The 15,815-nt window shown below is 34.0% G+C and overlaps 1 protein-coding gene across 1 annotated transcript in view; it reads left to right on the top strand.

Annotated features, from left to right (window-relative positions):
- LOC149777002 (sterile alpha motif domain-containing protein 9-like) overlaps nucleotides 1-11,131 on the top strand; it is a 52,155-nt gene extending 41,024 nt beyond the window's left edge. The window contains exon 3 of the mRNA XM_089941756.1: nucleotides 5,118-11,131. Within this exon, the coding sequence (XP_089797882.1) occupies nucleotides 5,118-5,210 (93 nt within the window). The 3' untranslated portion in view covers nucleotides 5,211-11,131. The remainder of the gene's footprint in view (nucleotides 1-5,117) is intronic.
- Nucleotides 11,132-15,815: the final 4,684 nt, after the last annotated feature.

The raw sequence follows: 15,815 nt of genomic DNA, 5'->3' as shown, positions 1-15,815 counted from the left end.
TAGATTATCCAATAGACTTCTCTAGATAGGATAGTTACAGGAGCACCCGTATCAATTAGGAGATTGATGCCAGTGCCTTGAATGGTGCCTGCTGCATACAACCTGATGTTCGCCTCCAATGATCGGTTTTCAAGTCGATAAGTTCCTTTGTTCCTTGTGCATCTTTGCCTTTTGTTCCTGTTATATCTCGCAACCCGTCGACTTTGGGTCGGTTGCAAATTGTTACATGACTTCTTAGCAGAACAATATTCTTGAAATGTCCTATCTGACCGCATCCGTTAACAAACAAGTTTGTCACGATTTCTTTTTGTGTCGCTCTGTGACAGGTCTCAATTGCTTTGTCCTCCTTACGTCATTCCTAATTTAAGCGACAAATAGATTTACTGTCTCAGTTCTCTGATTGTTGAACATTATTGTTCTTCCTGCGCCAACACGCCATGAACATGCATTTTCCCTCTCTGTTGTTGTAGCTTAGCTCTAGCAGATGCCTCTAAATCAACAGCTGTCTGTACCGCATCGTTAATCGTTGCGGTACTCGCCTGTTATACCCTTACGCGCATATCAGAATCATCCAGGGCATCAGTGAACTGTTCCTTTGCGAGAGTGTCAACCAAAACGTGACTCGCCTTTGGGTAAGCTAAAGTCACAAGCCACCTTATAGCCTGCGTAGGCTCTGGTAAGGCTTCTCCATTCTTGCAAATCTTACTCCTTGGCTGAACTCTGTATAACTCTGTCTGGTTCGGTGGTGAGAATCTATTTCAGAGCCTCAACCAATTCAGCTAAGACTTTTTCTCAGGTGCTGCCAGCGATTGCTGTGCTTGACCTCTCATTGCAACACCTAAATAGTTTCTTTTCTCCTTCTGTTTAAAAATTTAGGGTTCAACACATCTCAAAGTGAACGACAAAATCCATCAATGGTGTAGTCCCGTCATTTGACATCGGAGTAACGACTGACCTCTTCAAGGTTCACTGCGGAAGATCAGTCGCTGCACCAGTATCTTCTGAAACTTCTCCCTTGCTATCAGATCACAACCTGTCTGTAAACAGTGCTTGTACTGCATCTCTTGTTGATGAGGTATCAGCTATCTTGATCTTCGGCGATTCCAAGGGTGTCGACATTGCCTGTCCACTAAAGTGAATCTATCGTTTGGAGGCGATTCTTTCTCTCGACGACACCCCTGCCTTCCTGGCAGTTTCCTCACTCATATCCGTTGTCCCCATCCATGTAGTTAGCCGTTTCTCTAAATCTAAGCATTCCTTAATTAAGTGCCGAAACTCAGCGTCGATAGGAATTGATGTCTTTACTTCCATTTCAGAAGTGAGCATCCAGTCAACGAATTTTACCTTCCATAAGACAGATTGATTATGGCTTCTATTCTACGATCTGTCCCACGTCTGCCACCAATTTGTAGCTGATAACGCTACCCTGCATCTCACTATCTCAGGTACTTTTAGGATAGGTCTTTGTATTTGGAATGATATCCTGCTGTATCTATCTGAGGACTGGCACTCCAGAGTATGACAGATTTCAACCCCAGTGGGATACTGTCGTATTCCTGGCTTCTTGTCGCTGACTGGATATTCCTTCTGTGTTGCCAGCTGGGTTGCCGAGTCATACTTGTGTGTCCCTGACTGAGTGGCTGAGTCATGGGTCATCCTTCTGGTTCTTCGATTGTGTCGCCAGCTGGGTCGTCCTCTAAGTCGTGGTTGTGGATCATTACTAGCTCAAGATCGACCGAGAGAAAACGGGCAAAATGATGAGAGAAGAGAAATCTTCAGTTAAAATGTGTATTGTCGCAAGGCTGTGATTCGAAAAGTGTAGCGCTTCTTGAGCGAGCCTTGTAGTGCCTGTATTCTGGTCGATGAAAGATCTTGTCCATACTATTTTTTTTAGATTCCCCAGCTTGGCCCTTTTCTTTTCGTCAAACCACAACCAAATGTGCTTGTTCTGGTGGGGTGGTTATACTGTTTCATTTGCAAGGGGACGTCTTCACACAATTCTGCTTCATAACTCACCACCATTGCAAACACAGTTGGCACGTATATATCCCCAACAGGCAGACTCATGTGACCCAAAAACTCAGACGCTAAACAGTGCTTCAGAGCGTGCTAACATTTAAAATCAAAACATCAACTTTAATGAAACAAAAATACCTTTAACGAAACAAAAGTTATTGTCCATGTGTTTTCTCGTCACAGTACTCTATCTCCAAAGTACTAATTCCAAGTCTTGCAAGCTCTATGTCTGACTCAGTTGGATTCTTACAAGATTCTATTCTAAGTTTTTATTTTAAAAAATTTGTAATAAAGTACTTAATGAAAGATCATTCTGTATTTGTCTCAGAATTTAAGCCATGACATTTTGCTACAGCGCATGATGTACCAGTATAGCGAGACAACCCCCTTTGGCCCCTTCACGTGCCTGCGAAAGTTCCATCTTTGCTTATCATCACAAAGAAGTTGTACCCACTATAAAGAAGTTTTGACCACATATTAAGTTTTCCAAGTTAATACATGATATAAAGATAATAACACCACATTTAAAGAAGTTTGCACATCATATAAAGACAAAAGAACCGCATATCAAGGAGTTTGCACATCATATACAGACAAAAGCATAACATATAAAGAATTTTGCACATGATATAAAGACCAAATCACATCATATAAAGAGGTTTGTACATCATTAAAATTTTCATCCCAAAACAGCTATGGTATTCCATTTTTAAGGGAGACAAATTGAAAGTAATATTTCAAACCGGCGTAGAACCTTCAGCCTGGTGATAGTGTTTTGGCTCTCATGCCCATACTTCAAAGTCCTCTATGGGATATGTGCTATAACCTTTATTCAGTTGAAAAGAAAGTAAGCAATTTAAATTGGGAGGCAAATACAAAATTAGCTTTGTCAGAAAAATATGTTAAAGAAGTCTGTTGAAAGAGATAGCCCTGTTCTGGTGAAATTGTTCTTGTCCAACAGGGTGAGCATTTAAACGATGGACTGCAGTCAGCTTGTAATGACTGGCTAAACCAGTCTTTGGAATTCAGAAATATTTAGCAAATTGGACCAGAAACTTTTACATTTACAGACGTATGAAAAGAATGAACTAAACAACTTTGAATATGAGCACTTGGTTCCAGATGTTTCAACACGACCAAATAAAATCTACCATTGGGTTGAAATTGTAGATTCTGCACTGGTGAAACAGCATCCTTACAGGATGAATCCTCACAAGCGGGAATGTGCGAAAATGAAAATTCAGTATTTGCTGGAGGATATTTTTATTGAATCAAGTAAACCCAATTAGTTTGCCGTGCATTCTTGGGCCAGAACAAGATAATACTTCATTTATGTACTGATTGTAGAAGAGTGAATAGTATAACCAAAACAGATTCATTTCCATTGCCAAGAATAGATAATTGCATTGACAAAATTGGAAATGCAAAATATGACATCAGGTTTGACCTTTTAAATGGATTTTGATAAAGTTCACACATGTTAAGGGCACAAAAATAAATTGACATTTGCAATTCCAGATGGATTTTATCGATATAAGTGATGTAATTTAGTATGAAAAAAAAAACAACTCCCTCCACATTCCAGCTTTTATTGAATATGATAACATCAGGCATAGACAGTTGTGATGCAAAACATCGATGACTTCATTATTTACAATACTTGGAAACCATATCTGGAAACAATTTAAAAAGTTTTTGATCAACTAAGTGATGCAAATTTGGCTATTAGTTTAAGTAAAAGTTAGTTTTGTCATGCTTTTGTTGCATTTTGAAGACATATTGTGAGATATGGTCAGTTGACTCCTGACCAATTTAATGAGTAAGAAAACCAATTTTTTTATTATTTGCAGTTGTCAGGAGGCTTTTGATATATTAAAAACCATAATTAGGAGTGCACCAGTTCTTTAAGCTACAGATTTCCACCAATCGTTTAAAATATCTGTTGTTGCATGTGATTTAGGGGCTGGTGGAATATTGATTCTAGAAGCCAAAAATGGTTTGGATTATCCGGTGTGCTTATTATTTTTTATATAGTTTTGTGTCATTCATAAGACAACTTCCTATGTAATTTTATTATTATATTATCATACGTATGTTTGCCTAATATGTAAAAGAAATCTTTATTATATCAATTTTTCTTTTTCTTTAAGAGGGGAGGTGTTATGTAGATCTTTATTGTGCATTAACATTTGGTCCATGACTGGGTTGCATTTTTAAACAGAGGTTGTTTACTCGGGGTCTGACCTTTAAATGTTCTAGAAAAAGAATTTGTTTACAGTTTGAGAAAATATTGGGATTGGATGAATGAGTATATCAACTTATGTCACATGGGGATATATCATGAAATATGTCATGTGGGATGAATTGCAAAATATGTCATTTAGGGATGAATTGCAACTTAGAATAATAGAAATATATATATAAAAAGAGAATTTAACTATTTTATTCCGAATTCATGTTGTTGGTGTTTTATATCAATCTGCAGATGTATTTAATGTTGTCTTTATATTTAGTTTGAACGGAATCATCTGTTTAAATTATTTATTGGAATTACAAAGTGCTCACATGACTGTGTACACTAATACCAGATTTTAGGAGTATTGTGAATTCATCCAAAGACATTCTGGACAATGTCATTGTGTTACATTCAAGACTGTTGGTACTTCTCCACTTTCATTGATATTGGTATATCAGCACATTCATGACCTGAAATTCACTCTTGAACAATATTTTTTTGTACTTGTGAGATAACTTTTAGAATCATTTTAGACCCAATTCACAATACTCTAAATTCCTCGTACATTTTCAATTTATATCTTTGATAATTAAATTATTTCTTAAGTTTTACAAGACTTGTTGGTTTTGCTTCCATCTGTTACTTAGTTTAAGACCACAGATTAGTAACTATATATATATTATTTTTAATATATCTGGTATATATATATATGATCTCAACTTACAATTATGTGCAAGATAGCCTTTAAAGTACAAAAGAAAATATACATGACATGTATTCCAGCATTTTCTTTTTTGCCAGGAGAGTGTCAGTCCCTTGTATTCTACCCTATAGTTTTATTTTTGTGTTAATGTTTCTTTTACAGAAGAATAGAACACGCCTGGATGAACTCAGAAGGCTGAGGAAAGAATTCGTCAGTGACAAAAATGTCCAACAGCTCTACATGGATTTCAACTAATTAATGTGCTTATTCTGGAATATTTTAACTCCCATGCAGGACATTATCATGTAGGGGAGCTTCACTTAATGATGAGAATACATTTAGGATTTCAAGTTAGCCTACATAAGATAGACAAAATTACCATGCCATAAATCTCCTTTCCTTATGTTACATAGTGACTGCTAGAATGTTACTAGAAACATTTTAAATCACTGCAGGAGAAAAGCTGTTTATTTATCTTACATCTCGGTGCATGGTAACCTTATTCCACCCAACCCAAATATGTCATGGAATTCATAAAACCTTTGAGGAAAAGTGTTACAAATTAAACAACACGTGAACAGTCATTACTTCACACAAGCAAACACTTTAGAAATTTACATTATATCTTTTGTGATGTTGCCAGTTTTTATGATGTTAATACAGGTACTGTAATGACTTGCTTAAAAGTTTATCAGGTAAAGGCAAGTCTTATTCTGAAAGTTATGAATTCATATATATATATATATATACACATACACACACACACACACACGTATATATATATAACGAAAGATGGCATCAGTGCTGGTATGAATTATTATAACTTTTCAAGATAAGCAATTTATTCATCATCTGGACAAAATGTATTTACTTTATGGCATAAGGAAAACTATGAAATGAATGAAAATAAGACGAAAGAATAAAGACAAAAAGTATTAAAAGAACAGGTAACTACTATAGGAAGACTTAAAGCTTTGACGGCAGTATATGAATATATGATTGGAGAGAGAGATGTAGAATTGTTTAAATTAGACAACTACATGGATGCAATTATTTACACTAAAATCCAGATAAAAGATACATAAAATAATCTGAGATACTGGACTGGATTTTCCACTTTTTCCATATTTCATTTGCTCAGTTGAAAAGTATACACAGTTGGACATATGTTTGGTTTCTTTTGAGGTTTTTTGGCACTGCGATACATACAAGTTCATGGCAGTGACAGACTGTTTGGAGAGCCCTCCACTTCCCCCCAATCCAATGTCACTGACAATTTCTTGTGACAAAGCAATTAAAAATGTTCACCTGCTATGGGTCTTATCTTCCCACATCATTATTCATTTTAGGAATAAATTCAGTTTAATTGCTGACAATGAACAAACGCCTGAGAAACTGCTTGAGAGAGTACAATACAGTACTTCAGAGAAACTACTTGTGCCATTTTGAGATATGAGGATCTCTTTATCAAGTCAGACAACACAAACAAATATAGGATTTACAAAACACAATGTAAACAAAACATTGATTTTTTATTATTTTACTATTTTGTAATTGAAACCGAAATCAAAGAATCGAAACACACAAAAGCTATACTTTGAACTATTTACATTTTGTTAAATAGGTTATTTCAATATATATGTAGTATTTTGTGTGGTGACTAATTGAACTGACTGAATCAAAGGTAACTTAACAGGTTACAGCAATATTGTTAATGTATAGCTAAACCAAATAGTGTATATGTATATGGGGGCAAAATATGATGACATAGTATCTGGAGGAATATTAAAAAATTAGGTAAAATGTAATACAAGATGATTCCTTGAATGGGTATTATGTTTATTTTACAAAAGAATGAACATTTGCACCTTTTATCTTCATTAGCAAATTAAAACTGTATTGGAAAATTTGAAGTTGCCTGGAAGATACATGTAATAGTACATATAGGTAGATATGTACATAGAAGAAAAGAGAGGATCAGAATACATGCTTTATATACTGATGAAAGAACAAAGACTTAACGTAGATTGAAAGATAAATCAATAAGTAAATAAGGGTTTAGAAAATAGCTACATTTTTTAGACAGACTGATGTTTAGTTAAAAAACGTTAATTGAGAAATTACAAAAAAAAATATAAGAGAACCATGTTCACTTAATTTTAATAATGCTTTAGCATACATGTATCAAGTTTTCTTATTTTACCTACTAGCAGTACTGTCTTATCAGCTACATCAGCAATGATGAAAGCGAATTTTTTAAAATTATTTATGCATACAGTTGAATGATTTGAGAATAATTATTTTCATTCATGTATCAGCCTTCAGTAATTATTATGGATATACATGTAGTATTGGACGAACAATTGCTTGTGAGTGATAGAGTTTCAGTACATTGATCATGCTTTTTAAAAACAATCCAATTGGCCAACTATTAAAGATCAGTGCCTTTTATTTCCAAACAGATCTGTCAAAAATCCCATGAGTTATTAACAATTATCATCTAGTCACCTTAAAATCAGTGAGATGCATGAAATTAATCTTTCAAAAGCCGACTTTTGAATGTTGGCAAGCTGGGTTTATTTTGGAGCCTACGCACAAACTGCCTGTGGCTACATTGGGGCTTGAAAGTCACCATCAAGTATGTTTGCAGATATTATTAGTAAGATGTATCTGATAAATTCAGATATAAATATTGATTCCCTATTTGTCAAAACTTGCTTCAGATAGCAAATATTAAAAAAATGCAAGAGTCACCTTGACAATGAGGACAAAATGGAAATGATAGATTTCAGAAGTGTATTGGAGGAAGCATTAAGGTATTCAGCCTGGCATGTATGTGATAGAAGCATGCAGTCCATGTAAATGTTAAATGTAGGTGCGGATATAAGTACTATGGTGAGATCTCAGTGTCATAAAGTGCTGATCATAAAGAATTATGAATTGAACATGAACTTCCTCTCTATTTTTTTAAACGATTTTTTTTAACTTGCCTGTGAGCATGTACATGTACCATGAAAACTTGAGCTTGTTCGAGGTGTCTAGCAATCAGATTTGTCATGTCATGTGATATAATGTTGATATTTTTTCTGGTACCATCTATTTCAGTTTTATAAATACTGGTATCTAAAGCCAAGCATCACGTGGATTCTGTAAAGTACATGAAATTACATTTACATTTTTGTGTTTCTTTCTCACCTTGTTTATGTAATCATCTATCTAGCTTTGTGCCTTTAAGAAAGGAATCGGGACTGGTTTCACATCAAAGTTTGTTTGCATTATTGTTTGTAAATTTTTTCTTTATATATTAAAATCATATGTTCCAGTCACTAGATAAAATCTGTGTGTGAAGTGTTTCCTTTTGGTACTGTATATCCACATACTAATGGCAATATGGTGTAGAAATATGTGTATATTGCTATCAATTGGTAATACAGTGTATAAATGTATATATTGCTATAAATTGGTAATACTGTGTAGAAATATGTACATGTTGGTATAAATTATTGATGCTATTGCTATGCATGTGTTGGCTTTGATTTCTTTTGCTTTTTAACATACCCTGGACTAATATATCATAGATTCAGGAAATGTGTTTTTCTTCTTTCATCTGCATGATATGATTTCACTTCATTTCTTAGTTAAAGATATGTCACAATTATACAGACTTTCAAAAGTAGAGAACATCCAGTTGTCGAATTGCCCTTAATGATTGGATGACACATGCTCAGCTTTGTTGGTATTTTTAATCAAACTGTAGTTGTCAGGTGATATAGAATAGATGTCAGTCAGTCAATCCTTCCATAATGCTTTTTTCCCCTCAGGATCATTATTTTACTACACCAAAACTATTCCAAGATATACAAACATCAATTGTTGCACACATATTAGGCTAATGGTCATGCTGTGCCTTTTGCTGTTCGTAGTTCTTCACCGTCAGTAATTTAAATAAATTTTTCTCTATTTGTTCTTTGATGATTCCATCCATTTATTATTTATACTTTGATTTGTGGGAAAAAACTCCAATGCAATTTAAGAAATTCTTATTGGGCTGGTGGTTTTGGTAAACATTTTGCTACTCAGAAGCCTCTATTTCAAATATTTTTAACTATTTTGTCAATTTGTTCATTGATCCATCCATCATTAACACTTATTTCTTGAGTGTAACTCCAAGACCATACAAAATTTCTCTGTTAAACTTGGTGCTCATATTAGACATGGGGTGCGTATGTGAATTTTGCTATTCATTAATTTCAGTATTTTTTGTTTTTATCTCTTTCATCATCACATATCATGACCCACCTTTTTGTTTCCAGAACATAAACCCACAACCATTTGTTTTTATGAAAAACTCCACGTGATTTATTTGACTTGTGGTTGACTTATGCTATTTTCTATTTACAATTTTCACTTTCAATATTTTTCAAGCATTTATCTTTTTGTCTGTTCATTCTTCCATGCAGTTTTGTTTTCTGGAGGGAAACTCTTAATGTTTATCACTTCATTGAACACACTGTAAATACGAATGCCTCACTATTTGAAATCTTTGAGAAATTCTTCTGTCTCCACACATTTTGTCAGGGGAGGGGATTTAAATGACTATGTTCTTGTTAGTATTCACATATCCCAATACTATTGTATTTTTACACACTTTCTATAGACATTTAATTTATACATGGTGTTTGTGTTTAACAATTGAAGGCCTATAAAAAATAATCTATTGATAGATGACATTTTAGTGTTTTGTATTCCAAAATTTGAGTTAACTGTAAATAATTTAACCTTTGTCTTGCTTTTTGTACACTAAATGAGAGAATTTTTGCTGGAATATTAATTTTGAATTTCCTTACCAGGAACTAGCATAATTTTCTTTAGTGAATGAAATGTTACCTTCTCACAGAAAGAGTGTATTAGTGTTTATTTGACAAAATTACCTTTGAATAAAGAACATGGTAGGTATAAAGAATTCTTGGTTGTTCAGAATTTGCATGTTCCTATAATGTTGCAGGCTGTGATACTGTCTTGTTTAATTTTCCAGTGATTTTGAAATGTTTTTTTCACATATCACTGATATAACATGTATGTTGTGAAAGAAAATAAGATCCAGAGGTCAAGTGACTGAAATTTCAAGAAAGTCTTAAGATCAAAGAACTAATGAGTGTGTGAAGTGTTTCTGCAATATATTTTGGGGTTATATATTTGGTATTGTTGCAAGCCACATGCTGTTATCTGCTTCATTCCTTTATCACCAGTAGCTGCTTGCGCTCAGAGATTTCCTCATTTTTCAAGACTATGCATAAACAAAAATATATAACGAAATTTCAAGCTTTTACTCCTGTAGAAATAGTCATGTAAAGTTTTATAACCTCCATAAGTTTTCAGTTTTTTTGTTCATCTTGTCTCTGTTTTTGTGTGTGTGTGTGTGTGTGTGTGTTTTAGATTTTTAACGAAGCTTTTACAATATTTCAGTCATATTGCTACGATGTCTGCTATCCTGACACCAGGCCAACCAGTCCTAACAATAACCTGTTAATGCTGAATGCCAAGCGAGGCAACTGTTGGTAAAAAAAAATTTAAAAGTCTTTGGTATGACTCGGCTGGGGATCGAACCCATGACCTTCTGCATCCAAGGCAGATGCTCTAGCCACTAGGCTACCAGAGTGGTACTCTATTTTTGTATTATGCCTTGAAAAAGACTCATTTAGAGTCAAAGGGACTCAGCTAGTTAGAAACTAGTTTTGCACTATTTGCTGTTTAGTTTAGTGTATATATATATATATATATATATATATATATATATATATATATATATATAGAGTGAGTTGAAGAATATTTGTTTCCAGTATGATACTGATATTTCTGATCCAAAAGCTTATTCTTTAAATGAAAATTATAGCAATGGAATTGCTTTCTATGATTATATTACAGGGATGAATTATTGATGTGATGGCTTATACAATCTTAATAAATATGATACTTAATTTGCTAAGAATATCTTTTTGGAAAGGTTTTGATTCCGTTGAGAGAGACAGACCAATATCCAGAGGCAGAGCGATAAGTTATTTACACATGCTGCTAATTTATTGTGCTGTTTGTACCTCAAAGAAATATTTCATTGCTTCTTTAAACTGTTGATACAAAATTTATCTTTGTGAATAAATATTCTTGGCGATGGTTCAGTGGTAATTATTATCTATATTGTTGTTGAATTGAAATATTAAGATCAGTTTCTCTCTTCCTCTCTCCCTCTCTGAATCTCTCTCTATCTCTCTCTCCACAAGTTTTTAACAGTTTCTGTAATTGATTGCAAATATTTTTTTAAATTAAATTATTCAGCCTATAGGCGCATAGAACTTACTTCACTCTGTCATCTCTTTGTAGGTTGTTTTAAGGCAGAGACAAACTCCTGGTGGTGTGTAGTTTACTATATTGTGCATGATGCATTTAAGCTTTGTTTACAATTACTTATTGGCTTGTGACACTTTCAAAATCAAAATATAGAACAAAAACAAAATTAATAAAAATAACAAAAGAAACCTTTAGTTTGTGCTGGTGGTTTTCAAATTTCATGACAGAATCTTTTCTGGCTTTATGCCTGATGGTCTAGCTATTTGCATAATTTTGTCTGTTCCTATAATTTTTATTCAAACTTAAAATAATTCACACACTTCTTGTAAAAATATCCTTTGTTATCTTTGCTAATTTAATATGATACTAATATTTATAAATCCTTTATTCCACAATAATGATAATTGTCTGAAATTTGAAGAAGAAACTTTTTTCTTATTTCTATTATTCTTATTGGTCTCGTACATTTCTCTGTGGGTTCATAGAACTTTACAGAAATATTAAATTCAACTTCAGTTTTTTTATATCTTCTATGTTTATATTTTTAAGTTTATATCTTACTGTCCTATACAGATATACCAAACTGGATGTCTAATTTTGTAATAGATTCTACTCCAGATGAAACAAATCTTGTCTTTATTTTGTATATTAAACCATTTTTTTTTCAACTCAACACCCTTTGCACAAATTCATTGTCATACCTGCATTATGGATCAGCAAGAATTAACAGGTGTGCTCCAGTAATAGAAACTAAATATGTCCCTGACAGGTCTTGAACACACTGATATCTGCTTTCTGCAGCTCGGAATCTGCAAGTGTTATGCCACTATTAACACTTGCAAAAGTTCCTTAATAAAAATTAACATTATGCTACTAGATCTGTTTAATGTGCCCTTTTAATAATCCAGTTTTAAGAGTCCTGATTTTAAATAATGTATGGTACTAATATTCTGATGCTACATCATACGTTGATTGTGCTACCTGCATTTGTGTTACATTGTTATTAGCACCGTTATTAATAAATTATTTTTATGAGTATAAAGGTAGCCATTAGCTAATCTACATTTGCACCTCTGACTCTTGTATTGGCTACAAGGTAAGTTATAATGCTGAACATCTAAGTACCGATAACAGTGACGCCTATGTAAGTCAGATTTTTAAAAGTTATATCTGACCGATGTTACCTTTAAGAGTCTGTTTGAAATCCATGTATGTCGTGCAGATGTTAGTTTGGCTCGTCTAAATTACAAGAGGGCATTAAGACGCACGTAATAATGAGATGATTTAGATAATCTAAGACTGCAATGAACATACGGATTGGACATATCAGATAGAACCAGAATGACATCAGCAGCCATATTTGTGGTATGCTGGCAGATTTACCACTGAGTTTATTTAGTGTTTGAAAGTTGAAATAAATTCAGTCTCGAGATACCGTTACAAAACATACATGCATAAACTGAACCAAATCAGACTTTCTGTTAGTATCTATATTTGTAATTTATAAGTTGATTTTGCCTCAGTTTGCCTTGCTCAAGATGGTAAATTTTGGTGGTCGCATATAGGAAAAACTGCTAGGTTGCCCATCGTCCTGGTAAAGTGGGCAGAATATCGTCTGCTTGCGACCATAACGGGAAGCATAGTCTGGCAGCCGAAACTATTGCAAGTTTAAATCGAGCATTATATCGCATGTGATTTGTATCTTAAATGCTTAGATGCAACACAGGACATCTATTTCACAGTTTGTTGCCACAGTATTTGACACTTAAAAGCAATTGAATTGCGAAATAATAGATAAGTTATAGCGGGTCAAACACAACTTCGGTTTTATCGAAGACAAAAATAAAAACAGCTCCGTGTATCCAGATATTAGAGGGAACAGACAGGAACGGATCCTGGATATTTCAAATGAAATATACACAGAAATAATACGTATAAATTTAACCACTAAAGAGTTGGATAAAACTGGAAAGAAAGAAATCAGAAAATATACTGACGCAATCTGTTTTAATTTATTTCCCTAGAATACAAAGAGCTATAGTTAATAAAAAGTCAAAAGCATTGCAAAACGTCGTAGTTTAGAACTTGAGATCATTGATTAGCAACATTCTTCCGATCGGCAACTTGAACAAATTACAAAATGAACTGAAGAGTGAGCGCATGACATCAAATGGAAAGAGTTAATTTAATGGGTTGTTGTCAGTTAAGTTAGGTTTGCATCTGTCTGCACATTTGCTAGTTTGGAACGTTCATCCATATAGATTTTAAAAACAAAAAGGAAATTAACGAAATCGTCCATCAGGAAAACATGGTCTTCTTCAAAGGTATAGACGCTAGGTGTAATGCCCATGTTGTCGAAGACTGTTTAAGGAACAGAGTTGAATAAATGCTTCGTAACTAAAACATGGCTTCCAAAGATCAGACCAGTAACTGATTTTCCATATATCTTCATGTCATTATTTTAAAACTAAATATTTCTCCATTAGAATAGCATACAAACTACACAGGCTTCCATTCATTCGACTTTGAGAAACTCTTTCAGCCCGAAAAAGCAGGCGTTTCCATGCATTTCTTCTGTTCCCATACAGCTAAATAGGGGGATTCCCAGGCCTGCACCTAATAACTTAGTTTCGCACCAAGAGTCCATATGTGTTTTGTCAGTAGGAAATTACATATGGGATATCAAAATTAAAGTAAATATTTTGTTGTCAGCAATATCTATCTATCTATCTATATATATATATATATATATATATATATATATATATATATATATATATATATATATATATATATACAAGTAATGAATAATGTATTACGACTATATGATATTAAACTAAGTAACATGAACAGGCAATTGTTTTGTACAATTTATTTCCCAAGAACACAAAGTGAAAATTTAAAAAGAACTTACAGTATTACAAATGAACTCCCATATAATCCAAAGCGTTTCATCACCAGTCCTAATGAACAAAATATTAATTAAATTCCATTGATGCTCGAAATGAGATTCAACGCAGGTGTTGAAGTGCTTATAGTGGCCTGTGACGTGGTGATGTGACAGCAGTCTTTTGATGACTCCAGAAAATATAATCCAAGATATCGTCGTTTGAATTCGCTGTAATGCCCAGTCTAAGAATATTATTTATGAGCACTTTGTATTTTCAGTGAATAAATAAATTCCATCCCAAATCAAACCACAGCAATAAGACTGATTTCTGTTTCAGATGTTATTGCAGTATTAAATAATTTATCCCGTAAACAATATTATAAAACCATCTACTTGACCTAGGTCAAATTAGCATTTTCTAAAAAATCTTACTGTAATACCTTCTAGCGGGTGTATAGGAGAAATAACAAAGTTACGTCTCCGTGGGTTCTTTAAATTTAGTTAGACATGATGATGACGAAATGAGTCACCAGATGAAGAATAATGAGAAGAAGACCTACAATAAATACTCATAATGTATAAATAATCAAATGTAAACGAATCTATCACACATGGACAGTTCACAAAAAGATAAGGAGCGGAATTATTAAAAACTATCAAAATGTAATTAATAAAAACTTACCAGAGCCGTGTAGTAGAACAGGGAACTTGTCAGTGTAATCGGCGGTTGCATGCTAGGCACGTGCAATGCAAGCAACTCATATACTACTCACTCACACTGCGTACCACATTACATGTCTATGGACACTGTGCATCACTGTACTGAGTCTATTACACCAAAATACTTAACGCACACAAGCAGGGCGGTGTGTGTGTGTGTGTGTGTGTGTGTGTGATTAGGATTTTTAACTTCTCTTTAACAATTTTTCAGTCATATTGCTACGATGTCTACAGTGTGGCAGTTTATAGTGATATCTAGCACTGGGGCATCATACCGCATTAATGTAGCATGATGTCTCACCGTGTCACATTATCCTGACACCAGGCCGAAGTCCCAACACTAACCTCTTAATACTGAGCGCCTAGCGAGGCAGCTGTTAATACCATTTTTGTAAGTCCTTGGTATGACTCGGCCGGAGATCGAACCCACGACCTCCCGTATCCGAGGCTCTAACCACTAGGCCACCAGAGCGGTTAAGTCTCGTATGTAAATATCATCTGTTAATAGCGTGAACAACGTGAAAGAAAGGTATTTCCCACATTTGGACTGAGTAATTTCAGTACCTCCTTCAATAAACATGACTAGCTGGTTCTCAATTATGCATATCAAAATTTATTTAATGTGAACAAAATTACCCATTGAACACAGACACACACACACACACACACACACACACACACACACAAAAGCGCGTCTTAAGGATCTGGTTTACATGTATGTCATAGTATCTATCCTCATATATATATCTTTATAAAAATTGTTTACTAACGTTGTGTATTTAGGTCGAGAAGAGATACCAACAATGCTCGTGAACCTTCGGAATGTTTCTTTCCCTAATGACGAGGGTTGATTAGATACAGCAGTTTTTGACCTGAATTGATAAACTCGTATTACCACATTACCA

The sequence above is a fragment of the Sinohyriopsis cumingii genome, chromosome 18 (genome assembly GCF_028554795.1).
Source record: "Sinohyriopsis cumingii isolate HCF-2022 chromosome 18, ASM2855479v2, whole genome shotgun sequence".
Taxonomy (NCBI): domain Eukaryota; kingdom Metazoa; phylum Mollusca; class Bivalvia; order Unionida; family Unionidae; genus Sinohyriopsis; species Sinohyriopsis cumingii.
This window is presented reverse-complemented; position numbering and strand designations above follow the sequence as displayed.